Raw genomic sequence first — 27678 nt, 5'->3', positions numbered from 1 at the left:
AATGATACAAGCGGGGACTAATGGTGAAGAAACAGGCATAAAGATGGAAAAAATTAACCAAATCTGAGCTTAAGGTTGAGATATCAAAATCATTTTTTCCATGGGTCTCGTGCAAATATTCACCAAAAATAAACAATTTAGTGGAACTAGATTCAACAGAACAGCAGGAAATGAAGTTAGATGAATAAACAATAAAAGCGGCAACTAACGGTGAAGAAACAGGTGTGAAGACATGAAAAATCAACCAAATCTAAGCTTAAAATTCAGATATTTCATCTACATCACTTTATTCTACGGAACTCAATGAAAAAAAAAAAGCCAAAATTGACCCAACTGCAGTGTTTAATCTGATTAAATGATAAAATCAGGGTGTATCGGAGAGGAAACAGGTGTGAAAACAGGTGTGAAGACGTGTTTTCTTTACCTCATGGAGGGAAGGTGTCGTGTGATGACATCCAGAGCCTGAACAGAGTCTTCTGGGACCTCGTTCAGGTGACCCGACAAGGCCTCCAGCAGCATCTGAAGACTGACCACAGACACCCACTGCAGAGACACCTTGAAGGTCTGGTCCTTCCCCTCGCCAGGTAGGGTCACCTCCAGGTCCACCTGAGGACGGACGGAGGGACGGCAGGATGTCAGGACATCGATCAGAGAGCAGGTGGAATAAATATCCAGAGCAGAGCGACAGGAGAGAGAAACCCCCAGCCAATCAGTTCGTCTTTTAAAACACGAGTCAGCATCCCAACATTTCATCAGGAGGCAACAGGTGGAAATAAGAAGATAAAAAGCAGGGAGAGAAAACGCTCTGCAGCATGTTTATGGAGGAAAAACACTCATACCTGAATGTAAATATTAGTATTTACCATCATTAAAACACGTATTTCTCCTCTAATCTAAACTTATTCTGGCATTTTGGTCCCAAATCTTTCTAATTTCTAGAAAAAACAGACAAAAAGATGCCACATTTAGGAACAATTCCTGTGAAATTCCTGATTTTCTTCAACAATTCTCACTGTCAGGCTTGTTTTTGTCACTAAATCTGTTTTTTGTTTATTTTCTTGATAACCAGCTTTGAGCATCAACACCGTGTAATGGATTATAGTTTTAACAGAAAATATGTAAAAAGGATGACTGTATTAGAAAATTGTTTGAGCACATGGAATGAATCCTGTCTCCAGATGATCCTGGTTTCTTCTGTTGGTAAAAAAGATCCTTTCGTCCATAATAGTTGTGACCAACCAAAAAATGGCTTAAATGACATTTAAGAATGAAAAACACATTTGAGTTCTCGTAAAAACTGCAACTAAAATTACTAAAAGAGCTGGAAAATCACCACAAAAAGAGAAATTAACCACAGAAACAGGCAAAATCGCCAAAAAAGGGCCAAAATTACCACAAAGAAACAAAAAATAAACACAAAAGGAGACAAAATTACCACAAAAAGAGACAAAATCACCATAGAAAGGGCTAAAATTACCACAAAAATAGATGACTATACCATAGAAAGACACAAAATCTCCACTAAAAGAAGCAGAATTACCTCTAAAAGGCCCAAATCATCATAAACAAATGCAAAATCAGTACAAAAACACACAAAATTTCCACTGAAAGATGCAAAATCACCACAAAGCCTCAAAACTACCAAAAAAATAAATAAATCACCACAAAAATAGATAAATATAGGACAAAACGGCACAAAATCATTTACTTTAACATTTCTCCCTGTCAGGCTTTTTGTCACCAACTCTGTATTTTGTTTATTTTCTTGATAACCAACTTTGAGCATCAATACCGTGTGATGGATTCTAGTTTCAAGTGTCTATTAGATGATCCTGGTATCTTCTGATGGTAAAAATGATACTTTCATCGTCTGTAATACTTCTGACCAACCACCTATCACACATGCTGCACTTTTTTCCCCTCAACTTGTCCAGAACGACTCAAAAGTTGTGCAAAATGAGTCAAAAGAGGTCCAAAACAACCCCAAAACTCACCTAAAATAATCAGAAATATCTCCTAAATTACTACATTTTTGCCCAAAATGACAAAAACTTCTCTAGAATTATCAAAAATGTTAATTTTGAACAAATTTAAAAATAATTTTGGACATTTTTTAAGTTGTTTTTAACCATTTCTGAGTAATTCTAGACTATTTCTGTGTCATTTTGGACAAATGTTGGTTCCTTTTGGACAAGTTTTATCTAGACTAATTTTAAGTCATTCTGAACCATTTTTGTGACATTAGACACATTTTCAGTCATTCAGGATGACCTTTTTGTCATTTAGGACAACTTTTGAACCATTTTGAACAAGTTTCTGTTAAACTGAACAATCAAAATATGTGTAAAATGATCCTTCCATCGTCTCTAATAGTTCTGACCAACCACCTACCAACATGCTGATACGAGCCTTAAAAGTTTATCCACAATGACCTTTTTTCCTCTAAACTTTTCCAGAATGACTCAAAAATTGTGCAAAATGAGTCAAAAGACGTCCAAAATAACCCCAAAACTCACTTAAAATGATCAGAAACATCTCCTAAATTACTCAATTACTGCCCAAAATGACAAAAATGGCACAAAGATTATCAAAAATGTTCATTTGGAACAAATTTTGAAAGAATTGAAAAATAATTTTGGACATTTTTCAAGTTGTTTTTGACCATTTTGAGTAATTCTAGATTATTTCTGTGTCATCCTAGACAAATGTTGGTTCCTTTTGGACACGTTTTATCTCAGACACATTTTCAGTCATTCTGAACCATTTTTTTGTGACATTAGACACATTTTGGTTAATTCAGGATGACTTTTGTATCATATATTTGAGTTCTCTCTCCTTCCTCATGGTTGCTGTGTTTCCACAGAGCTGCAGGACTTTAGATTGCAGTGAAAAATGAGCCCACAGTGAGTAAAAATGAGACCGGAGGAAGAAAATGTGAGGTATCTAGTAGGACTTGTGAGGGTTAAACAGTAAAACAGACATACAGATCTAACAGGACTTCCTGGACGTCCACTCAGCAGCCATAAACATCTACTCTGCTTCAGACTAATCCAGTCATCAGCCGCCGCTTCCTTCTTAAAACATGATCAGTGATGTAGAGCTGCATTAGCGACCAGAACTGCCTTTAAGAATGAAGAGACGGTTCCTTATTCTCCTCTACATGATGACACAATAAGCAGACGACCAAACAGAGACGTAGGAATGTGTTCCTGGAATACCAACCCTGTCCCTCCCTATCGGCAGTGGGTGTGCCGTGTACATGTTCCTCTTCCCGTCGTAACCCGGCTGTCGGTCTCCAAAGATCTGCATCTTGAAGTGCCGCACCATGGTGTCCACCACCTCCCTGAAAGACGGAACAATCAGCAGTCAGACACATGTTTATACTGGAATATAAAGCTTTCTCAGGTTTACACAGACTGGTTATAAACACAGACTGGTTATAGTCACTGGAATAAACACAGACTGGTTATAGTCACTGGAATAAACACAGACTGGTTATAACCACTGGAATAAACACAGACCGGTTATAACCACTGGAATAAACACAGACCGGTTATAACCACTGGAATAAACACAGATTGGTTATAACCACTGGAATAAACACAGACCGGTTATAACCACTGGAATAAACACAGACCGGTTATAACCACTGGAATAAACACAGATTGGTTATAACCACTGGAATAAACACAGATTGGTTATAACCACTGGAATAAACACAGACTGGTTATAGTCACTGGAATAAACACAGACTGGTTATCACCACTGGAATAAACACAGACTGGTTATAACCACTGGAATAAACACAGACTGGTTATAACCACTGGAATAAACACAGACTGGTTATAGTCACTGGAATAAACACAGACTGGTTATAGTCACTGGAGTAAACACAGACTGGTTATAGTCACTGGAATAAACACAGACTGGTTATCACCACTGGAATAAACACAGACTGGTTATCACCACTGGAATAAACACAGACTGGTTATAACCACTGGAATAAACACAGACTGGTTATAACCACTGGAATAAACACAGACTGGTTATAACCACTGGAATAAACACAGACTGGTTATAGCCACTGGAATAAACACAGACTGGCTATAGCCACTGGAATAAACACAGACTGGTTATCACCACTGGAATAAACACAGACTGGTTATCACCACTGGAATAAACACAGACTGGTTATAACCACTGGAATAAACACAGACTGGTTATAACCACTGGAATAAACACAGACTGGTTGGTGTTTTTACCTGTTGACCCTCCGAGGCCGTTTCTCAGGCTTGATGTCGATATCGTAGTGATAGACATCAATCTTGGGAATCTGGACCTGGAAGTGGTTGGCGAGGAGCCGGATGGGTTTCCCCACCGTGCCGAGGCCGGGACGCCGTGGAGGCTGAAACAGAGAGGTAGGGGCGGGCGGGCCTGGAGAGACAAGACAAAACGGGTTTAATGTTAGTCTCAGAGCGATTAGCAGGAGCTCTGGAGGAGAAAATCTGGAGAAAATAACAATCGTGAGCTCTGGAGGAGAAAAAATAAAGATCACTGCATCAAAGATGGTCCACAGTGAGCATCGTTCCATTACAGTTCAGCAAAATCACAAAAGGAAAAAGATGGTTTGTTTGTTAGTTTCAGCAGCAGACCAGAGTAGGATTATATTTAAGAACCGGAAGAAAAATCAACCAAATCTCCTGATCTCCTCAGAATCAGCTGATCCTTTATCTGCAGTTACATTAGTTTATTTAATGAAGCCCTGAAACGTGACATTTTAGAATGGAAACACATTTGAGAAAACTGCAACTAAAATGATTAAAAGACCTGGAAAATGACTACAAAAAGACACAAATTAACCACAAAAAAAGAGACCAAAACCACCACACAATAACCAAATCACCACAAAAATACATGAATATACCACAAAAAGACACTAAATTTCTGCTTAATGATGCAAAATCTCCTCAACCATTCAAAATGACCATAAAAAGAGAGAAAATCACCACAAACAGGGTCCAAACTACCACAAAAATTAAACAAAACTACTGCAAAAATACACAAAACACCACAAAAAAGGGTAAATATACGACAGAGACACAAAATTTCCACAATTACCACAAAAAGACATAAAATCAGCATAAAAAGCAGCAAAATCAGCACAAAAATAGATGAATATACCATAGAAAGACACAAAATCTCCACTAAAAGAAGCACAACTACCACAAAGATGCAAAATCACCACAAAAAGACTCAAGACTAGAAAATCTTTTAGTCCTGTTGGTACGGTAGAGGAATGTTGATTCTACAGTTTTTAGTCATTCTGGTTCATTTTAGTCATTTAGGACAGGATTTGTAGAATTTTCCAACGGTTCAGTCAATCTGATGATCACCAGATTTAGTATTTAGATTGTGACTCCTGGATGGATGAAAAACTGACCTCAACCCTGCCTCTGTCAATGTAGCCCTTATTGTTCAGATTCTGCATCATTTTGTGCTAATTTATGTCTTTTTCTAGTTGTTTTGGCCCTTTTTGTGGTGATTTTGCATTTGTTTTTGCTGATTCTGTGTCTTTTTGTGGTAATTTTGCTTCTTTTAGTGTAGATTTTGGTCTATGGTATATTCATCTATTTTTGTGGTGATTTGGTTACTTTAAAGCTGCTGCTTGTGAAGATGTCAGATTGACTGGTTGGTTAAAGCTACTGGTTGTGAAGATGTCGGGTCGACTGGTTGGTTTTTAAAGCTACTGGTTGTGAAGATGTCGGGTCGACTGGTTAGTTTTTAAAGCTGCTGGTTGTGAAGATGTCAGATTGACTGGTTGGTTAAAGCTACTGGTTGTGAAGATGTCGGGTCGACTGGTTGGTTTTTAAAGCTACTGGTTGTGAAGATGTCGGGTCGACTGGTTGGTTTTTAAAGCTACTGGTTGTGAAGATGTCGGGTAGATTGGTTGGTTTTTAAAGCTGCTGGTTGTGAAGATGTCAGATTGACTGGTTGGTTTTTAAAGCTACTGGTTGTGAAGATGTCGGGTAGATTGGTTGGTTTTTAAAGCTACTGGTTGTGAAGATGTCAGATTGACTGGTTGGTTTTTAAAGCTACCGGTTGTGAAGATGTCGGGTAGACTGGTTGTGTTTTTAAAGCTGCTGGTTGGTTTTTAAAGCTACTGGTTGTGAAGATATCGGGTAGACTGGTTGGTTTTTAAAGCTACTGGTTGTGAAGATGTCGGGTAGATTGGTTGGTTTTTAAAGCTACTGGTTGTGAAGATGTCAGGTAGACTGGTTGGTTTTTAAAGCTACCGGTTGTGGAGATGTCAAGTAGACTGGTTGGTTTATAAAGCTACTGGTTGTGAAGATGTCGGGTAGACTGGTTGTGTTTTTAAAGCTGCTGGTTGGTTTTTAAAGCTACTGGTTGTGAAGATGTCGGGTAGACTGGTTGGTTTTTAAAGCTGCTGGTTGTGGAGATGTCAAGTAGACTGGTTGGTTTATAAAGCTGCTGGTTGTGTTTTGTGTTCATTCATAGGTAGAGCTTCTACACTTTTAATGATGTGAGCAAAGACGTCCGACGGCGGAAGCATTGATCTTTGCATTAAACGTCTGAACGATAAACAGTAGCGGCATCACGCCACGCTGGCTGCAAACATCCCATCAGTGACACCTGCTTGAATGCACAGAAACGACTGATGGCAGCTCTGACCTACATGAGTCGACCAAACAATGACCTCCAATTATCCTTGGGCCTGCCCACGGCTCCACCCAGACAGCCAGGACAAAGACCCAGGCCTGCCAGACAGACCATATGGAGGGAAACCACACAGGGAGGCCGGGATTACCGTTACCCTGAGCACGCCATCCACACACACCATCTATAGAGATATATATGGAGATATATAGACAGGAGAGGCCATTAACACCGACTAACTCCTCCTTTTTCTATAGGAATGACATCTAAATGACAGATTCTATTACTTATGAGACGCAGAACCCCGCTATGTTTCACATTTACTTATTATTGCTCCATGCACTCGTGTTTCCATCCAGCATCTCGTTGATATTTTCAGTGCACTTTTTTCTCTCTTCTTCCTCTAGTCTTTGACATCTAAAAATTGATCAATATAGCACAGCAATTATGATTTCAGTGGAATTATTATTGTAAAAATACTCAAACTGCATTTGAAGATGGCATTTCATTCACTCATTAAGTTAATTAATCATAGGTTTAACATAGATTACATTACAAAAATGTTACATGACGATTCAGGAAAAAAGCTTGTTATAAACCTGGAGGACCACATCTGATTCAGACATTGTAACACGAGTTAACTGAAATATAAACAATGAATTTCTCTGTAAATATGCATTCATTCAATGCAGAAAATACTTATTTTAAAAAATGAGTAACAATTCAGATGTTATTTTTACTTCTTGACAACTAGCGTTTCCTGAAAAACTTGTGTGGACGATTTAAAAAAGTGTCAAAATCTGACTTCAGCAGAATACTTGGATCGGGTATATACGACAGGTTTTTAAGAAAACTATTATTATATTGATGAGATAGAGGTCTCTGAAACTCATGGATCAAATATAATACAAATGGCTTTACAGGGTTAATGCATTAATTAATTAACTCCAAGAATTATTTTATTGTGTGTTTATTATAATATTGTGAAAATCCGTTGCTCACTGGCTCTGAATCCAGTAGGGCTGGACCCGAATATCCGAATATTCGGTCATTATGGTGGTATCTGAATATTTATTTTGAGATCTAAATATTCAGATCCCTCCCCCACCCCCCGTTGGACGATTTTGCATGATCAGTATTCGTCTCGCCAATTCGCCTGACGTATCCCCCCATCGGACATTACGAAGCGAACCGAATATTTGGATATTCGTCATTAATTGGGGCCAAATATCCGGATCCCACAAGCTGCTATTTGGACCAGCCCTAGAATCCAGACAGACTAACCGTGGATCAGGACATCATCACGTCTCTGAACAGGAGCGAGGCTTCAGACTGGAAGCAGAGATGAACTAAAACAAGACAACAAACACCACAGAGAAGTAGTTCCCTACAGACTGTATTCTGATTAGTTTAGTGGAAGATGTTGGTCTGATGAACGTTCTTTGGAATGAGTATGAACCTCCACCTGCATCACTGGAGGGTTTAATGTGACGATATAAACCAGGACTACAGTGATGGGTTCCAGTCCGACCCACGGCCATTTGCTCTTCTCCCCACGTTTACTGTCTCTCTCCATTGTCCAATATGTTAAAACCTAAAAAGGGTTATTGAGGATGATTTTGGAGCCGTTTTAGACCATTTTTGAGACAATTTGAAGACGTTTCAGTCTTTTTGGACAAGTATTGAATCATATCAGACAACGTTGGAGTCATTTTAGACAACCTGGACAGGTTTTCAGGCCTTTTGGACCATTTTTGAGATGTTTCAGACAAGTTACTATCCTTTTAGACAAACGCTGAGTCATTGTGGACAAATTTGCAGCCATTTTGGATCATTTCAAAGTCAGTTTGGGCCGGTTTCAAGGTAATCTGAACCAGTTTTGAGTCATTTTGGACAATTATTGACTCATTTAGGACAATTCCGACTCATTCTGAGCAAGTCATTTTAGCCACTTTAGAGGAAACCTGGACAGGATTGAAGTTATTTTGGTCATTTTGGAAACTTTTTGACTGATTCTGGACAAGTTTAGACCTTTGAGGAAACCTAGAAGGTTTTAAGTTACTTTGGACAATTTTTAAGTAGTTTTAGACAAATTTCATATACAACCATTCAACAGTTTAGGGTCACTTAGAAATGTCCTTACGATTGAAAGAAAAGCAGTTTTTTCAATGAAGATAACATTAAATGAATGATAAATCCAGCGTAGACCTTGTTAATGTGGTAAATGACTATTCTAGCTGGAAACGGCTGATTTTTAATGGAATATCTCCATACAGAGGAACATTTCCAGCAACCATCACTCCTGTGTTCTAATTAGGGCTGGGCGATATGGCCTAAAAAAAAAAATCTCAGATTTTTTCACAAACAATCCCGATTCACGATTTATCCGATTTTTTTTTTTTTGTACCCCCTACCTATTCTCAGCACCCCAGAGTCCAATCTACTCTATGCAAATAAGCTGCAGCCCTCTCCAGGTAAACACACCTGATCGCAGCTGGAAATGCGCTGCATGTGGCTGCTGGTCCAGTTGCGGTGCGTTTCCCGCTGCGATCAGGTGTGTTTACCTGGAGAGGGCTGCAGCTCATTTGCATAAAGTAGACTGACTTCTACTTCAGTGGTTCCCAACCTGTGTGGCTTGGAGCCCCTCCTATAAGCTGCACTCCAGCCCCAGCGCCCCACCCACCTACCACCACCACATAAGTACACTACAAAATATAAGAGGGAAGTTATTGAATTGTATTACTAATAGAAAATTTCCTAAAATTACAAAAAAATGTTTTATATCAAACCAAGAGTTCAAGAGTTGTACTATGACGAGGAGGAGAGAGTTTATGGCTGCAGTAAATTTGTTGACACTACAATGCATAAGAGTTTAGTTATTTATTTATTTTTTTTTTTAAACTAAAAAATTCCTTACAATTATGAGAAAAAATATTTAATATTAAACCAAGAGTTGTAGTATGACCAGCAGGAGTCAGTTGCTGGCTGCAGTAAATTTGTTGAATATTTGTGTCTCTTCGCTGTTTGCAGCGGTTTTGCGTTTTTCAGACACCGTTTCCGTCAGTAATTTTCTAACTGTAACACAAACTAATGAATCGGGATGAACTAGAGCCAACCTGAAGAAAGACCAAATAAATGTGTTTTTAAAATGTTTCATAGGTAGACTTGTGATGACACAGCGAGTCTGTTACTCTGATCTTATCCAGAATGTAAAAATCTGAACTACGGGAGCCCAGCGGGAAGGCGTTGGTGGCGGATGTTGATGAGAAAATCGATTTTCATTAAAACAAATCGACATTAAGTACAAACTCGAATTAATCAATAAAATCGATTTATCGCCCAGCCCTAGTTCTAATGCTACATTGTGTTAACTAATGGTGCTGAAAGGCTCATTGATGATTAGAAAACCCTTGTGCAGTTATGTTAACACATGGATGAAAGTGGGAGTTTTCATGGAAAACATGGAATTGTTTGGATGATCCCTAACTTTTGAACTTTTTAGGAACTGAATTCTTCTGTTTTGTCATTTTGTGTTTTTCTGAGGAATATCTGGCACAATTTTTGAGATAAATAAAGTTTCCTCAGGTAGTGAATGAACCCTAAACTGTCACTGAACCAGCTGCAGGAGATGGAGGAACATGACGTCAACATGGGTTTGAAGCAGCACATGTATGACCTGATGATGATCCAGCTTCATGAGATGCTAGCTCTGTTAAAGTAAAGCAGATTTCAGCCCAGATACAGAGAAAGCGTCCACTGGGACTGAAACCAGCAGTCAGAGGCTGTATTTCTGTGTCTCTGAGGCTGAAACGCTGCAGCTCTGGAGGTTCTGGAGGAGGTTCTGGAGGAGGCAGCTTAATGCTTTTGTCATCTGACAGCTCTGGGACTGCGGGGGTCCTCCTGAAGCACCGACACGCTCCAGTTAGCATCTGAAGAAGCCCGTCTCGGACAATCAGGCCTCCCCGTGGCTTCCTGAGAACACGCTCCACAACATGCCCCTGTCCACCCCAGGCCCCCCGACTCCTCCTCCTCCTCCGTCACGCTAACGAGCCTCCACCTCCTCCACGGCACGGCGGATAAGAAGCCATTTGTTGCTCATCTTTGTCATGACTGGGATTAATGTGTCTGATGGTTCATTCATTCCGTCCTACTGGCCTCCATGGCAACAAAAGGAAGCTGTTGAACACAGAGCAGGAAGCTGCACACGGTGTTTATGTGTCTGCTGCACATTAAAACATCTCAAGTGTGTTGGAATTAAACAGTTCTTAAAATGCATTCTGTTATGACTCTAGTCTGGTGCTTTGTGTTGATGTTTATGCTCACAGGCAAGGAAACAGGTCTAACCCCGAAAAACCCACTGCTGCAGAAATACAACAGGTTTATGTTTTTAAATATTATTTTCTGTCTGTCTGTCTATCTTTATTTTTTGCTCATTTTCTTCTATATTTAGAGATTATATATATATATATATATATATATATATATATATATATATATATATATATATATATATATATATATATATATATATATATATATATATACACACACACATACAGATTTTTTGTTTTTTTTTCCTCTTTTTTTCTATATTTGGGTCTTACAGGGTTAAGGCTGCACAGCTTCTGTAATCAGGACTGAATTTATGACTTTTTAAATAATGTTTTAATCACGCTTTACAAACTCCACAGGGCTACAACTATTACACGATCCGACGGATATTTTTAGTTAATTTAATATATAAAATGTCAGAAATTACAGATGTTTCTTTGGTGTACAAGCCTAAACCAAAGAAACTTTCACATCCCTTCACAAAAGGAGCTGGAACCAGAGAACCTGACCAATAAAATGACCAGTTTTAACTGTTACACCTGAACATACCAACATTATTGAGAATGACTAATAACAGGACTGTACCTAATACATGATTAGTTTCATCACTGGTTAATCTTACAGTATTTTTTCCAGCTAATTTAGCCAATGAACGGCGTGCAAAATACTTAGATTACTTTTACCCACAAGCTAAAATCCACAAAACCTTCAAATCATCACACAAAAGAAGCAGGAACCAGCAAAATGTTAATGAGTTTGCTCAAAAAAAAAATTACCAACTATCAGAGTTAAATAGAGCAAAAACCAGAATCTGTGAGCCTGGCTAACTGATTAACCAATGATTAAACAATTATTTTCATTTTTGGTTAATCTCACAAGTGTTTTTTCACTTAATTTTAGGATAAAATGATGGAAAAACTTACATTTGTTTGATCTATGAGCTAAAATCCACAAAACCTTTCAAATCCTCCCACAAAAGAAGCAGGAACCAGATAATGTTCTGTTATTTTGAATGAAAAATCACCAATTCTCATTCTTGAAATGAAGCAAACCAACTGGTACGCAACGATTACACAATTATTCTCCTGCTTGGTAAATCTCACAAACATGTTTCCTGTAAATTTTGTGTCTAAAATATCAGAAAGTACTGAAATTTCTTTCATCCAGAAGTTAAAATCCCCAAAATGTCCAAATCCCCAAACAAAAGAAGAAAATTTTTATGCCTTTGCTCCAAATATGATCAATTCTCATTGTTAAAATGGAGCAAACTAACATTCTTGAGCTGATCAATCAACTAATAATTACAGTTTAAACAATCCAAAGTATGAAAATATGACAGAAAACATGTGAGAGCTACCTAATTTATAATTATTTATTACTATATTACGTTTCTGCAACACTTCCCTGCTGTGAAACTATAATATTTCCTAATGATAAGTGGAATTAAATCAACGTCTGGGTCTGGATAAGCAGCAGAAAACTGATCGACGAATCAAATGGGATTCATTTAGGTTTTGGCTAAATTCAACACTTTGCAGCCGTTTTCTGCAGGAATAATCTCACTTTTTATTCACGTGTTTAACACCTTGATTACTGTATTTCTGCTGCTAATGCATTATATTTTACAGGGTTTTTACAGTTTTTTTCAGGAATAATCTCACTTTTTATTCACGTGTAGAACTGACAGTCAGCTGTTAAAGATTAATTTACTGCCAACACCCTGATTGTTGTATTAATACTGGTGATGCATGGCCTTTGACAGGGTTCCTGCTGCTCTGCTCACCATGTGCACGCTCAAACACTACAGGAAGGTTTCGGTCTCTGCATGATGTGCAGCGAGTCTTCCTCCAAAAACAGAGATGTTCCTATATTTAGCCTCCTCAGCTGCCACATTACTACACTTAGAAACGTGAAGCGCCTGAAGCCATTCTGCTCACAGACATCTCCTAAACCAAAAGGTGGCGACTTGCTGATATTTCTCAGCTGAACCATCTGAGGATTAATAAGTCCTCAAACTGTTCTGTCGGACCAACTGTTCAAAACCAAACATGTTCTGGTTTTTAATCGCATAAGGAAAATAAAAAGCAACAACTCCTGCAACTATGAATGGAAATAAGAACACTAGAGATGATTCATTTGATTAAAACTGACCTCCAGTTTACCGGGTTATGAACTATTCATGGTGTGAAATAAAACTAACTGCTGAAATGCTTTTATTCGGTAAAATGCCGCGTTGTAAGTGGTGTAAACAATGGCAAACTTCTTCTTCTCTAGTTTAGTACCAGAGTAGACCAGGTAGACATGTGTTTGAGCTACACTGCCCCCTGCAGTTTTGGAGCAGACGCGCACGGAGTATAAATGCACACACGTTCTCTCGCACGGATTTCCATGCGGCTGATTTCCGCGTGGCTCGTTCGTGCGGAAAGTATATTCCAGCCTTAATGCTAAGCTATCGCTGCTAACCACAGCGGCGTGGAGCAGAGAGCTTAGAGCTGATGGCTCGGCCGGTGATGAGTCACTGAGCTCTGACGCCTCCACCTGCAGATCACCTGGATTAAGAAACTACGCTGCAGCTGCACTAAGACGGGCTTAGAGCCATTCACAAGCTGGAAATACCCTCCTGGATGCATGGAAGTTCAGCTGGTTTGGACTTTAACTGATGATTTTAGCACATATTTTTCTACTGATGTTCATATTTTTACTTATATTTTGAAGATATATTCTTGTACTTATGTATATTTTTTGGTCATATTTTTTCTACTTCTGCTTGTATTTTTAGGACACATATTTCTACTGATGTTCATATTTTAGGACATATTTTTGTACTTATGTTTATATTTTTAGGACACAAATATTTCTACTTCTCTATATATTTTTATCACGTTCTTCTACTTGTATATTGAGAAAATGTTCTTGTACTTACGTTTACATTTTTCAGACATATTTTTTGACTTAAACTTATATTTTTTGGACACAAATATTTCTACATACGTTTATATTTTTAGGATTTTTTTTAAGCTATGTTTATATTTTGTAGACAAATAATTCTACTTATGTTTACATTTTTGGACGATTTTCTTAAGACACAAATATGTCTACTCATGTTTATATTTTGCAGAAATATTCTTGTACTTATTTTTATATTTTTAGGACATACTTTTCTGCTTTTTTGGACATACTTTTCTACTTATGCTCATATATCTTACAACATATTTTGCTGCTTGTATTTATACCACATTTTTCTAACTATGTCTATATTTTTAGGACACATTTTTCCCACTTATGTTGATTTTTTTAGGCATTTTCTACTTATATTTTTAGGACATTTTCTTCCTACTTTTGTTTATATTTTTAGGATAAATATTTCTACTTATATTTATATCTTTAGGTCATGTTTTTCTACATGTGTTTATATTTATACCACTTTTTTTTTAAACTTATGTTCATATTTTTAGGACACATTTCTACTTATGTTTAGATTTTTTTGGACATTTTTCTACATATGCATAGATTTTTTACAACATATTTTTCTGCTTATATTTATACCACATTTTTCTAAATATGTTTATAATTTTAAGACATTTTTTCCACTTATGTTGACATTTTTTTTTTTCCTACTTGTATTTTTAGGACATTTTCTTCCTACTTTTGTTTATATTTTTAGGACGCATTTCTATTTACTGGACATATTTTCTACTTACGTTAGTATTTTTACGACATACTTTTACACTAATGTTTGTCTTATATTATTTCTACACCTTACATTTAAAAGACTGAATGGGAGCAACTCTCCTCGGGGATCAATAAAGTATTTCTGACTACTGGCCATAAACTACAAGTACAGCTGGTTGTGGAAGTAAATAAAACTATATTTGGCAGATCAGACTGAAATTAGCACCAGATATTTCCAAATTTTACCCAAATTAGCTGTATTTACTTCCTATTTTTGACTGTCTCTGCATATCAACATTTCAACCCAAACCTATTACGGGGAGCGAGACACACAGGGCGGATCTAAAGAATTTTAGTAATTTTTTTTCATTCAAGGCAAAAAAACCCAAAACATTTTGGACATAAGTTCACATTGCAATCACAGATTGTCCATCATCCTGCAGCCCTACAAACAAACATCATCTCAAACTGCGATAAAAACAAGCACAATGCAAAATAAACCTGATGGCTCCAATTTTAGGTCAACATTTGGACCTAAAACTTGTTTTAAATATTGTTCAACAAGTGTTTTTTCCTGACATTTAATGCTGTACAGTCTGATTTACTGTTCACATCGCTTCTGTTTTATCAATCTAACTCTGTGTTCATGTTTTTCTTTGAACTCTAACCCTAAAAATGCTCCTGATCAGGAACTGTGACCATCCAAAAGTCCTTTTGCACAATTAAGTTTTTGTCATTTCAACCCAGATTGTTAGTATTTTATACAGCTAAGTTTTTAATATTTTAAATTACTGTTTTCATTTGGTTTGCTGTGATTGCCAAGTTCCAGTCAGTCACCTCAGGGTCCAGAAAATTAAATAGTAATGTGATATTACGGGGAGTGATGGTTGCTGTGATCATTACGAACATCCCACAGGGTGTATCTAAAGAATTAAAGTGAATTTTTGCCATCCAAGGCAAAAAAATATATAATTTTGGACGTCTTTGGCAGCGTTACACCACATGAGAAAGGCTCCAAATTTATTGTTTTTTTTTGCATTTTTATGTTTGACAAGATGCACTCCCCCTACAAAAACAACCCAATCATTTCAGAATTAATTATTCAAGTTATTTTGGTCACCTGCTGGAAATTCCTGCATGCGACTTTTCAGACACAAATATTTCTACTTAAGTTTATATTTTTACTACATATTTTCTACTTAGATTTTCAACCACATATTTTTCTACCTATATTTATATTTTTTGAACATACTTTTCTTCTTTTTGGAATATATTTTTCTACTCATGTTAATATATTTTTTGGACATTTTTTTAAATATGCTTATATTTTTTACAAGACATGTTTCTGCTTATATTTATACCACATTTTTCTAAATATGTTTATATTTTTAGGACACAAATATTTCTACTTATGTTTATATTTTTACTACATGCTTTTCTATTTATGTTTTGAGGACATATTCTTGTACTTATGTTTATATTTTTAGAAAATATTCTTCTACCTGTGTTTATATTTTGAGGACATAAATATTTCTACATCCATTTATATTTATACAACATTTTTTCTACATAGGTTATATTTTTACAGCATATTTTTCTACTTATATTTTGAGGAAATATTCTTGTACTGATGTTTATATTTTAGGACATTATTTTTCTACTTATGTTTATATTTTTACCACATATTTTTCTACTTGTGTTTATATTTTAAGGATATAAATATTTCTATGTATGTTTCTATTGTTACAGCATATTTTTCTACTTATATTTTGAGGAAATATTCTTGTACTGATGTCTACATTTATACCACACATTTTTCTACTTATGCTTACATTTTTAGGACATCAATGTTTCTAATTATGTTTATATTTTAGGACATATTTTTCTACTTATGTTTATATTTTTAGAAAATATTTTTTAACTAGCATATGTTTATATTTTAAGGACATAAATATTTCTACATATGTTTATATTTATACCACATATTTTTCTATTTATATTTTGAGGACATATTCTTGTACTGATGTTTATATATGTAAGAAATGTTTTTCTACTTGTTTATATTTTTATCACATATTTTGTACTTGTGTATATATTGTAAGAACATAAATATTTCTACTTATGCATATATTTTTACAACATTTATTTCTACTTATGTTTATATTTATACCACATATTTTTCTACTTATATTTTGAGGACATATTCTTGTACTGATGTTTATATTTTTACAACATATTTTTCTACTTATGTTTATATTTTAAAAACAGAAATATTTCTACTTATGTTTATATTTTTACTGCATATTTTTCTACTTATGTTGATGCAGTCTCAGATTCTCCATCATCCTGCAGCCCTACAAGCAACCCCATCTCAAACTGAAAAAATAAAAACAAGTACCATGCAAAATAAACCTGAAGGCTTGAATGACTCACATCACACACCTGTGGATGGATGGATAGATATCATTGTGTCCCTAAACTCCCCCAGAAACCTCCACCGTCCACACAACACACCTCAGCCTCTCCTAATGCCACCACCTTTACCGTGGAGCCTGTGGGCGAACTGTGTGGACACGCAACCAAAATAAACCCGCTCCACGCGTGTCGCATAAAGGCTGATTTTTGTTCTGCAACATGCGTCGTTTGTCCAAAAATACGCACGGAAAATGCCATGAATTAGCATGTTTTGCAGGGTTTTGACAGTCTAAATGCATTGCAGCGCTGCGTGTGTATGCGTGTGCGTGCAGGACTGCAGACTAAGTGCCTTTGTTATAATATAGGAGGTGAGTATTATGGAGCTGGCCTGCAGATCTGATCGATAAAAGCCACCATCCATCCGTCCCGCTGGGCTCCATCAGGCGCATGGCCGCGGACAGGCGCGTAAACCTGATGACAGCCCCGCAAAGCAAAAACACCACAATTACGAGCCACAAAACACGCACGCCCGCTCATTTAGCGCCACTAACGTGTTTTATTGGCATTCATTTTGTTTTCCACCCATCGTTGTCATCTTTGACGGGGAGACATACTGTTCCTGATGGCGATGGTGTGAATTCACCTCGAAAAAACACACCAATACGGGTTTGTTTGGTCGTAATTCGACGGTTCGCGGGTTTAAATGGAGGGTATGTGGCCTAAAAGAGGCACAGCGATAACAAACATCAACGTAAACACACCACGACGCGGAAGGAAGGGAGGAAGGGAGGACGGTCCCAGTTAAATCCCCACTCACACAATACCAGCCCCGACACGACGGGTACAGCGGGGCTCGGAGACACAAAAACCGGACAGACACGACCCCACAGCCGCTAAAAACACCCCCCGTCCCCGTACGGACAGGTAACCGACCCCCCTGCTCGGTGTGGGCACGGTAAACCGGACGTCGGGACCGCGGCTCGGGCTGGGCCTCGGTTTGTTGTGGAGGCCTCGCCGCAGCCTCGACCCCCAGTGACGCGACGCAGTGGCTCACACGGTCCCACACCGGGCTCGCTGCCTCCGCTCCCCGCCCGTTCGAAACATCTCTTACCGGGTCCGAGCGCTTCCATGGCCGAGGCCTCTCTCTCCGTCTCTGTCCCGGCCTGGCGGCTCCGTACCGACGCTGAAATTGGGGGCGGTATCGCGAAGCTGAAAGTGACTAATTTAAGAAAAGGGAATAAAGGTAGCTGCGTGAAGGACCGCTGACCGACCGGAGCCGCTGCTGCTGCTGCTTCTGGGGATTTGTATGTGCGCATGCGCCACTTACTAACGTGCAGACCGCAGTGCGCATGCGTAATTTGCTATACCGCACTGGCGGATCAAACTTTAACTATGGATCATATTTACTATTATTAGGGTCCGAGCACCGACGGTGCGGAGAACCTTATTGTAATGCAAGGAATTATTATTATTATTATTATTATTATTATTATTATTATTTTTCTTTCTACGTCCGTCGGAAAACACATATTTTTGGCGGCCTTAACACAAATTATGAAAATGTGCACACACATCAGGACTGGCGAAAACTTTGATATTTTATGGGACTTGTGCATATGTGTGCCAAAATGGCTTCATAGCGCCCCATCAAAAATTGAAAAATGTGACATTAGCCCAACGCGCAAGATGTTTCATCGACAGCTACAAAATGTTGTAGGCATATGCAGCACATCAGGAAACGCAAACAAGTCAACCACGGCCATATTGTAAACCCAGCAGGAAGTCGGCCATCTTGAATTAGCTGTTAAAATTTTGTGATGAACTTCTCCTAGGGGGTAAGTCCGAGAGCCCTCAAATTTGGCCAGCATATGCGATAGTCCTTCCTGATCAAAAGTTATCAAAGTTTTTTTCATAAGTCAAAGGGCGTGGCCATGGCAGTGCCTAAAAATATTGATAAAAAATATCGTTATTTTACAGATGTTTGCTAGCGTTTTATAGTTTTTGAATATGTGTTTTCAATATTGTTATTTTACAAATATTTTCCATTATTAAAAAGGAAAACTTATTTATTGTGCTTAATTTAATTTAATTATGGAAATTGTTCCACAGACTTTACCTGCTTTGTTAAATTACAGATAATAACTAGTAAAATCACAGGAAAAAAACATGTTTACTCACATGTTAAAAAACAGGCAAAGATAAACTAAACATTTACGGTGTTTGACCCTAAAATGGCCAGTAGGGAGAGGTAGGTACTTTATTGATCCCGATGGAAAATCAAGATACCAGCAGCATATTAAATCAGTCAAGAGTTCTCCGCAATATCAAAAAAGTATCCAAAATGCTGAGAAACATTTCCAAAATTACTCAAAACTTGATCAAAACTGTCCAATATATATATATATATATATATATATATATGGCATGCCGTTTAGGAAATTATATATATATATAAAATCTAGAATTCTGAATATATGGAATGAAAGTTTGAATATATTGAATGAAAGTCGGAATATATTGAATGAAAGTTTGAATATATTGAATGAAAGTCTGAATATATGGAATGAAAGTCAGAATATATTGAATGAAAGTCGGAATATATTGAATGAAAGTCGGAATATATTGAATGAAAGTGTTCAGACTTTCATTCCATATATTCAGATTCTCATTCCATATATTCAGAGTTTCTTTCAATATATTCAGAGTTTCATTCAATATATTCAGAGTTTCATTCAATATATTCAGTTTCATTCAATATATTCAGAGTTTCATTCCATATATTCAGAGTTTCTTTCAATATATTCAGAGTTTCATTCAATATATTCAGAGTTTCATTCAATATATTCAGTTTCTTTCAATATATTCAGAGTTTCATTCAATATATTCAGAGTTTCATTCCATATATTCAGAGTTTCATTCAATATATTCAGTTTCATTCCATATATTCAGAGTTTCATTCAATATATTCAGATTTTCATTCCATATATTCAGATTTTCATTCCATATATTCAGAGTTTCATTCAATATATTCAGAGTTTCATTCCATATATTCAGAGTTTCATTCAATATATTCGGATTTTCATTCAATATATTCGGATTTTCATTCCATATATTCCGAGTTTCATTCAATATATTCAGAGTTTCATTCAATATATTCGGATTTTCATTCCATATATTCAGAGTTTCATTCAATATATTCAGAGTTTCATTCCATATATTCAGAGTTTCATTCAATATATTCGGATTTTCATTCCATATATTCCGAGTTTCATTCAATATATTCAGAGTTTCATTCAATATATTCGGATTTTCATTCCATATATTCAGACTTTCATTCCATATATTCCGAGTTTCATTCAATATATTCAGAGTTTCATTCAATATATTCAGAGTTTCATTCAATATATTCCGAGTTTTTACCTACCGAGCCCCGGAAGGGACATGTCGGTATGGCGAAACGACAATGGAGGACACCCACCCGTACGAGAGTTTTATTGAGTTTTATTTTGTAATCAGCCTAAAATACAAAGACATTCAAGCAGTGCGATGCATGAGGAGTCTGCCATGCAGACCAGCGATCCTGATCCTGGTAAGTTTTATTTCTCCAACACCCTGCTGTTAGCCCGCTATGAATACACAGCTACAGTAGTCCCACATTAATATTATGAAGGCTACACCAGCTAACGTGGTAGGACACAGCATCAGTGATCAGAGGTTGGTGTTGAACTGTTGTTTGCTAACCAGTTAGCCGCCGCTAAGATAACAAACTATGGAACAATTCCTTATAAAACCTGAGAAAAGGAGCAGCAGTATTTCCTAACAAGACCTGTATTCAAAACCTCCCACGTTGTTACACAACGACCCATTAATTATATTACTGAACTATATGGTAATCATTGAAATTTCTCTTGAAGAACCAATGAACTGTTTGCTAACATTATCATTAATGTAAGTCTAAAACTAATTCAACTGATCAATTTAACACAATGAAGTAAAGAGTACTGGTAATGTGCAGCTATTTTTATCATTTCAAGGTAAAATGCTGATTGTTCTTGAGGTTTCAGCTTTGCAGATGTGGAAATTCAAAGCATTGATTTCCTTTACTCAGATTTTTTTGGGTGGTTTCCAGTTGTGCCTCAAAGCAAGGCATTTAGCACTGTTAGAAATTATTACAGGTATTTTTGTAACACTTTCTAACATCGTATGGACAAAGCAATAATTAAACAGTTAATGGAGAAAATGGTTTTAAATTACAGATGCTATCATCAACATTTCTTATTCATTTATTTAGTTGTCGGCCTTGGAGGATGAGGTCCAGCTACCAGGATCACTACTCTGCAGCTCACTGATCCCATCCTGCAGCTCATCCATGCCGTCCTCCTCTCAACAGACCAAATCAAGTAAGATCTGTTTAGACTGTGTGGACAACAACATGATCAATATGTTAACTTTCAGCCCATCCTAAAATCACAAAACAGAACATTTACTTTAACTGTGTTTATGAATATAGAAAGTAATTACTAACAACTAATACCTTTTTGGGTGCTTTTATGCAGGAAAAAGGAAGCAGGATGCTACTGTGGATCTGCTCTTCAGATTAGCTCTGCTGTGATTAACAATCTGCCTTCATCGCAGTCACAGCCAACGGGGAAGGCAAGTAATTGTCAGAGATGTTTTGACTCTTAACACTGAACATGTTAGCATTAGCTTAGTTACTTCGCTTCGACTATGTTTTCATCCATTACATAACAGTTAAACGCAGTAAGTTGATGATAATATCTATGTTCATCTTTACAGATGGTCTTAAGGTTAATTGCGAGGCAGAGGTCAGCTGTTGCCTGGATATCCGTGATCACGCCACTGGTGGGACACAATTGTACTGGATTTCAGCTGAAGGCTGCTGTTCTGTCCAAACTGTCATGAGACACTGACATTTTTATTGTGATATACCCACCACTGTTGTTAGTTTTTGTTTCAATAAATTGTTTGAGATGAGGAAATCGCTATTGCATGCTTCTACTTAAATGCCCTACTTTCATGATTTGGTATCACCATAGCATGAATTTTTTACATTTTCCATAAATTTCACCCAAAAGTTGAATAACTATTTGTGAGCGGTGTATGTATACACGTCATCTAAGCACACTTCAATAATATATCTGCTGCAGTAGTGCAGTTTATCTATCTTGCTTGGTGTGATATGTTCAAAAGCACCACTAATTATCTGTCAAAATGTGTGTAACAGAAGTGCACTGAACACTGAATAAAGTCTGTAGATTATAGACAAAACACGCATCTTTCATCACAAATTTCTGTTTATTCCCCCAACGTGCAAGAGTTAAAATACAAAACAGGTGAAGTTAAATAACTAAAATGTAAAAGAATTTACAAAAAAGAAGTTTTTTTTTTTTTTTTTTTTAAAAAGATCAGAAGTAGTGGATAATGCAGTTTATTTCTGTGACAGTCTCTCCAGCACTGACACCGTACGTCCCATCAGTCCAACCAAGGTGTTTGAATTTTCATCCATCCTCTGGATGTTCTGGAGCATAGCAGTGGTCAGGTCTTGGTCTCTGGATGTTCTGGAGCATGGCAGTGGTCAGGTCTTGGTCTCTGGATGTTCTGGAGCATGGCAGAGGTCAGGTCTTGGTCTCTGGATGTTCTGGAGCATGGCAGAGGTCAGGTCTTGGTGTCTCCTCAACTGTTCCTCTGACCTCTCCAGATACTGCAGCAGATCCACAGTAGCATCCTGCTTCCTTTTTCCTGCATAAAAGCACCCAAAAAGGTATTAGTTGTTAGTAATTACTTTCTATATTCATAAACACAGTTAAAGTAAATGTTCTGTTTTGTGATTTTAGGATGGGCTGAAAGTTAACATATTGATCATGTTGTTGTCCACACAGTCTAAACAGATCTTACTTGATTTGGTCTGTTGAGAGGAGAACGGCATGGATGAGCTGCAGGATGGGATCAGTGAGCTGCAGAGTAGTTATCCTGGTAACTGGACCTCATCATCCAAGGCCGACAACTAAATAAATGAATAAGAAATGTTGATGATAGCATCTGTAATTTAAAACCATTTTCTCCATTAACTGATTAATTATTGCTTTGTCCATACGATGTTAGAAAGTGTTACAAAAATACCTGTAATAATTTCTAACAGTGCTAAATGCCTTGCTTTGAGGCACAACTGAAAACCACCCAAAAAAATCTGAGTAAAGGAAATCAATGCTTTGAATTTCCACATCTGCAAAGCTGAAACCTCAAGAACAATCAGCATTTTACCTTGAAATGATAAAAATAGCTGCACATTACCAGTACTCTTTACTTCATTGTGTTAAATTGATCAGTTGAATTAGTTTTAGACTTACATTAATGATAATGTTAGCAAACAGTTCATTGGTTCTTCAAGAGAAATTTCAATGATTACCATATAGTTCAGTAATATGATTAATGGGTCGTTGTGTAACAACGTGGGAGGTTTTGAATACAGGTCTTGTTAGGAAATACTGCTGCTCCTTTTCTCAGGTTTTATAAGGAATTGTTCCATAGTTTGTTATCTTAGCGGCGGCTAACTGGTTAGCAAACAACAGTTCAACACCAACCTCTGATCACTGATGCTGTGTCCTACCACGTTAGCTGGTGTAGCCTTCATAATATTAATGTGGGACTACTGTAGCTGTGTATTCATAGCGGGCTAACAGCAGGGTGTTGGAGAAATAAAACTTACCAGGATCAGGATCGCTGGTCTGCATGGCAGACTCCTCATGCATCGCACTGCTTGAATGTCTTTGTATTTTAGGCTGATTACAAAATAAAACTCAATAAAACTCTCGTACGGGTGGGTGTCCTCCATTGTCGTTTCGCCATACCGACATGTCCCTTCCGGGGCTCGGTAGGTAAAAACTCGGAATATATTGAATGAAACTCTGAATATATTGAATGAAACTCTGAATATATTGAATGAAACTCGGAATATATGGAATGAAAATCCGAATATATTGAATGAAAATCCGAATATATTGAATGAAACTCTGAATATATGGAATGAAACTCTGAATATATTGAATGAAACTCTGAATATATTGAATGAAACTCTGAATATATGGAATGAAAATCTGAATATATGGAATGAAAATCTGAATATATTGAATGAAACTCTGAATATATGGAATGAAACTGAATATATTGAATGAAACTCTGAATATATGGAATGAAACTCTGAATATATGGAATGAAACTCTGAATGTATTGAATGAAACTCTGAATATATTGAAAGAAACTCTGAATATATGGAATGAAACTCTGAATATATTGAATGAAACTGAATATATTGAATGAAACTCTGAATATATTGAATGAAACTCTGAATATATTGAATGAAACTCTGAATATATGGAATGAGAATCTGAATATATGGAATGAAAGTCTGAACACTTTCATTCAATATATTCCAACTTTCATTCCATATATTCAGACTTTCATTCAATATATTCAAACTTTCATTCCATATATTCAGAATTCTAGATTTTATATATATATATAATTTCCTAAACGGCATGCCATATATATATATATATATATATATATATATATATATATACATATATGGATATAAATAAATAGATAGATAGATAGATAGATAGATAGATAGATAGATAGATAGATAGATAGATAGATAGATAGATAGATAGATAGATAGATAGATAGATAGATAGATAGATAGATAGATAGATAGATAGATAGAAATACAGATATATATAGTCTTGCATGTACATGTGTGTATGTATGCAGGTGTATGTGTGTCACACACATACACCTGCACACATACACACACACACACACACACATACACACAGACACACACACACACACACACACACACACACACACACACACACACACACACACACACACATTTATTGCACAAGGGTTAGTATTATTAGTAATATTAGTAATATTGTATAGATCGTCAGTATTATGGGATTGTCCTGTGTTTTTGTTTTCTGATAATTCACCAGAGAAAACTTTAAAAATCATCATTAACAGCATCTCATATTTCATTCTTCTTAAGACAGTGGAAGCTGAATTTATCCACCACCAGTTATCCACCACGTGCAGCATTTATGTGTTTGTTCAGTGTTGTCTTTCTTTCTTTCTTTCTTTCTTTCTTTCTTTCTTTCTTTCTTTCTTTCTTTCTTTCTTTCTTTCTTGATAAATTCAGATCTCTCCCTCCAGTCATCAGTCAGAGAGCTCCTTATCGCCGCCCGCCTGAGCGTCCCGGTACTTACAGCGAGCTTTCACTAAACTGTGTCGTCAGAGAGAGGGCGGGCAGAAAAGTCCCGAATAGACCAATCAGAGAGTGAGAATAGGTCGATTGACACCTCGGGGACGAAAAACTGCGGGCCAGCTGTCACGGCGCGCGAAAGATCAAATCAGCTCCCGGTGCTGCTGAAGAGGCGGGAGGACCCAGAACCGACCGGACAGTCACCGCCAATGTGCTTTAGGACGTCCAAATAACGCTTCACTCCTGCCGAGGCTCACTTTGGAGGCTACCGCGGTCCGACGAAGCTCCGTGTGTGCCGGTTTATTGCCGGTTTATTCCCGCTGAAGACGGTACAGCTAGCGGCGGAGATGAGCCTGGTGGTTCCTCAGCAGCAGGTGAGCCGACAATCCGACCCTCCGGTAGCTCGTTACCGTCTTTACCGGGACTTTATTCCGCTGACACATGGGGCTATGTGGGGTAGAAGTTATGAGGGAACACCGGCAGAACAAAAACGGCTCCAGATTATAATTATCTGCTAACTGAGCTGATTGTTAGCCGCTTAGCTCGCCTGCTAACTAGCCTGGTTAGCTGCTGCTCGGCCTGGTGGCACCGATTAAACCCGCCTCAGTGCGGCCCTTAACTCCACTGATCACTGCTGAAATCTTATATTTAACTAGATAAATATCCATGAGACAGTTCGCGGACTTTAATCCTGCTCCTGTGACCTTTTTAGTGACTGATAAGGTGCTATTAGTTAACCCCCGCTAGCTTCTGCTCATTGTTTGGCTCCTTTCAAGGCGCCACCAAAGTCATTTAAGAGACATAAAATCACACAGTCAACCTCAATGCGAACAAATCACCTTCTCCTGGGTGTTTTTCACAACTACAGACCCTTTGTTTAACTTTGGTATTCTAGAGAAAGTCATGCAGTCGATTTGCAAAGCTGAAAATAAGTCATCTGCTGTTTAAAGCCATGAAATCAGTTTATATAGCATTTAAATGTCATTAAAGGGTCTTCACAGCTCACACAGCACAATAAAAATCGACCTGAACTCCACACAGCACCATAAAAGTAGACATGAACGCCACAATCTGACAGTTAGAGGTTATTTTTCTTCTATTATACAGAAGAGCTGCAACGATTATTCTCACTTTTGAGTGTTTTCCTGGTTAATAAATCAATTTTTTGTTTCATAAAATGTCAGAAAATATTGTACAAGTTCTAAAATGATGTGCTCAAATGTCTGTAAACCCAAAGATGCTGAGCTTACTGTTAAAAATGAGGAAATAAACCAGAAAATATTCACATTTAAGAAGCTATAATCTGATTTAGAAAGTCATGCTGTTGTTTCGCACAGCTGAAAATAAGTTATCTGCTGTTTAAAGTCATGAAATCAGTTTATGTAGCATTTAAATTTCATTAATGTGTCTTTACAGCACACACAGCACAATAAATGTAGACATGAACTCCACAATCTGACAGTTAGAGGTTATTTTTCCTCTATTAAACAAAAGGGCTGTAACGATTATTTTCCCTTTTGAGTGTTTTCTTGGTTAATAAATCAGTTTTTTGGTTCATAAAATGTGAGAAAATAGTGAACAGGTTCTAAAATGATGTGCTCAAATGTCTGTAAATCCAAAGATACTCAGCTTATTGTTATAAGGAAAGAAATCTGAAAATATCTTATCTTTATCTGAAAATCTTGCAAATTATTTTAGGAATTTTTAGAGTTACTGCAATTAGAGATCCAATTAATGATTAGTTTTAATGATTGTTTTCTGGATGAATCAGTTGGTTGTTTTGTTCAGAAACTGGTGAAAAATATCCAAGATGATGTTAAACCCAAATATATTCAGTTTACTGTCACAGAACAGGAAAGAAAGCAGAAAGTATTCCCAATGAGGAAGGTAAAATCGAGGAATTTAGATTTTGTTCCTCATAAAAAAAAATCCTCAAATTGATTATTTATCAAAATAGTCAGTGATTAATTTGATAGTTGATGACTAATTGATTAATTAAGGCTAGCTATTTGTAGTTTGTATCTTTATCTGAAAATCCTGTTATTTCTATGAATATTTGGAATGAATATAGTTACAGTTGCAACTAAAGAATATTTTCATTGCTGATTAATCTGTTATATTGTGATAAAGGTCCATCGCTGTTTCCAAAAAGCCCAAAGGTGAGAAATGTCTTGTTTTGTCCACGACCGAGATATTCAGTTTGCTGTCAAAGAGGAGGAAGGAAAGAAACTAGAAAATCTTGACATTTAAGAAGCTGCCATTAAAAATTTTGACTTAATCATTCTTCTAAAAAAAAAAAA

The 27678-nt window shown here is 37.0% G+C and overlaps 2 protein-coding genes and 2 long non-coding RNA genes across 10 annotated transcripts in view; 2 read left to right on the top strand and 2 right to left on the bottom strand.

Moving 5' to 3' along the window:
- ago4 (argonaute RISC component 4) overlaps window positions 1–18400 on the bottom strand; it is a 49657-nt gene extending 31257 nt beyond the window's left edge. For 4 of the 7 annotated variants that reach the window (XM_055018221.1, XM_055018218.1, XM_055018222.1 and 1 more), the window contains exons 1-4: window positions 18206–18399; window positions 4263–4434; window positions 3223–3343; window positions 425–606 (exon numbers count right to left, since the gene is read on the bottom strand). In XM_055018221.1, the coding sequence (XP_054874196.1) occupies window positions 425–606; window positions 3223–3343; window positions 4263–4434; window positions 18206–18224 (494 nt within the window). In that variant the 5' untranslated portion in view covers window positions 18225–18399. Of the gene's footprint in view, window positions 1–424; window positions 607–3222; window positions 3344–4262; window positions 4435–18205 lie in introns of all 7 variants that reach the window. The other 3 variants (XM_055018217.1, XM_055018219.1, XM_055018220.1) reach the window with 1 other exon arrangement.
- A 1925-nt stretch (window positions 18401–20325) lies between these two features.
- Window positions 20326–21747, top strand: LOC129350743 (uncharacterized). The gene is made up of 3 exons (XR_008604236.1): window positions 20326–20683; window positions 21386–21494; window positions 21651–21747. It is a non-coding gene; the product is annotated as an uncharacterized LOC129350743 (long non-coding RNA).
- A 625-nt stretch (window positions 21748–22372) lies between these two features.
- Window positions 22373–24141, bottom strand: LOC118471313 (uncharacterized). Its single transcript, XR_008604237.1, has 3 exons — window positions 23822–24141; window positions 23011–23119; window positions 22373–22854 (listed from the first exon to the last, which is right to left on the bottom strand). It is a non-coding gene; the product is annotated as an uncharacterized LOC118471313 (long non-coding RNA).
- A 1360-nt stretch (window positions 24142–25501) lies between these two features.
- LOC111586879 (claspin) overlaps window positions 25502–27678 on the top strand; it is a 28818-nt gene continuing 26641 nt past the window's right edge. Inside the window, exon 1 of the mRNA XM_055018138.1 lies at window positions 25502–25752. Coding sequence (XP_054874113.1) covers window positions 25726–25752 — 27 coding nt within the window. The 5' untranslated portion in view covers window positions 25502–25725. The remainder of the gene's footprint in view (window positions 25753–27678) is intronic.

The sequence above is a fragment of the Amphiprion ocellaris genome, chromosome 15 (genome assembly GCF_022539595.1).
Source record: "Amphiprion ocellaris isolate individual 3 ecotype Okinawa chromosome 15, ASM2253959v1, whole genome shotgun sequence".
Lineage (NCBI taxonomy): Eukaryota > Metazoa > Chordata > Actinopteri > Pomacentridae > Amphiprion > Amphiprion ocellaris.
Note: the sequence above shows the minus strand (reverse complement) of the source record. Positions and strands in the feature narration are given on the sequence as shown.